The sequence below is a fragment of the Buceros rhinoceros genome, unplaced genomic scaffold, assembly GCF_000710305.1.
Source record: "Buceros rhinoceros silvestris isolate BGI_N320 unplaced genomic scaffold, ASM71030v1 scaffold6249, whole genome shotgun sequence".
NCBI lineage: Eukaryota > Metazoa > Chordata > Aves > Bucerotiformes > Bucerotidae > Buceros > Buceros rhinoceros.
The window spans coordinates 7,025-7,917 of record NW_010433181.1 but is presented as its reverse complement, the minus strand read 5'-3'; the positions used below and the strand labels follow the sequence as shown (position 1 = coordinate 7,917).

Genomic DNA, 893 nt, shown 5'->3' with positions numbered 1-893 from the left:
GGGGGGAGGGAGGGGGCGGAGTGTAGGAGAAGCTATTCCTGTTTTTTTCATGCTCAATATTTTCTGTAAAGTTATGGACAACCAATTCTTACCGGATAGACAAAAGTCTCTGGCAGTGGAGAAGTCATTGGATGCGTCTCTACTAACTTGCACGACTTCAAAGTTTGAGATGGATGAATCCATGAGAACAGAGGACTCATTTAAGGGTTGCCATATACCCAAATACTCTGTAAAATGAACCGTACAGAATAAATACAACTAGAGGAATCCATAAAAACTTCAGAGGAGTATAGAAGTAAAAGCATTGGGGAGTTCCCCAATGAAAGGATTTCACCATGCTTTGTTTCAGCTGGAAATGAATGAAATATAATAATCAAAGGCCTCTGATTGACTAGAGGGTCCAGTCCCATTTTCAGAGTCACGTGCAACTGGTTTTACAAAGATCCTCAATAAAGAAGTAAATCTGGAGCAGCTCTGTCCCGGTTTGCATGTAAATCCCATTGGTTTAAATAAAGGGTTTCTGAACAGGCCTAATGACATTGAAGGACATGGATCATAACACTTGCACACAAGTTCTTGAGCAGGTACAGCCCCTAACTCCTCAGACAGTGCGGATGCTGCATGTGACTGAGCACTCCCAGACCCTTGAGCAGATGTCCGTATCTGTATCTAAACCAGCAGCTGGTTTCCTAAGGTAGCCTTCTCCTCAGTCACCTACAAGTTAGACGTCTACATCTGCGTTAATGACTTGTACTCCTGGTACTATCAGGAGGAACAGACGGTTTTACTATACAGTATCTCCATCCTGGTTTAGATGTCTGCGTTAGGATGAGTGAAATCAGCCCCAGGAATCCACTGGTTACATGAGCCGGATGGCCATGCTGTCTGTACAG

The 893-nt window shown here is 43.8% G+C and overlaps 1 protein-coding gene across 1 annotated transcript in view; it reads right to left on the bottom strand.

The window, feature by feature from the left end:
- Window positions 1-227, bottom strand: part of LOC104500377 (thyroglobulin-like) — a gene marked incomplete at both ends in the record, with an annotated part of 82,827 nt that extends 82,600 nt beyond the window's left edge. Inside the window, one exon of the mRNA XM_010144013.1 lies at window positions 93-227. Coding sequence (XP_010142315.1) covers window positions 93-227 — 135 coding nt within the window. The remainder of the gene's footprint in view (window positions 1-92) is intronic.
- Between the last annotated feature and the right edge of the window lie 666 nt (window positions 228-893).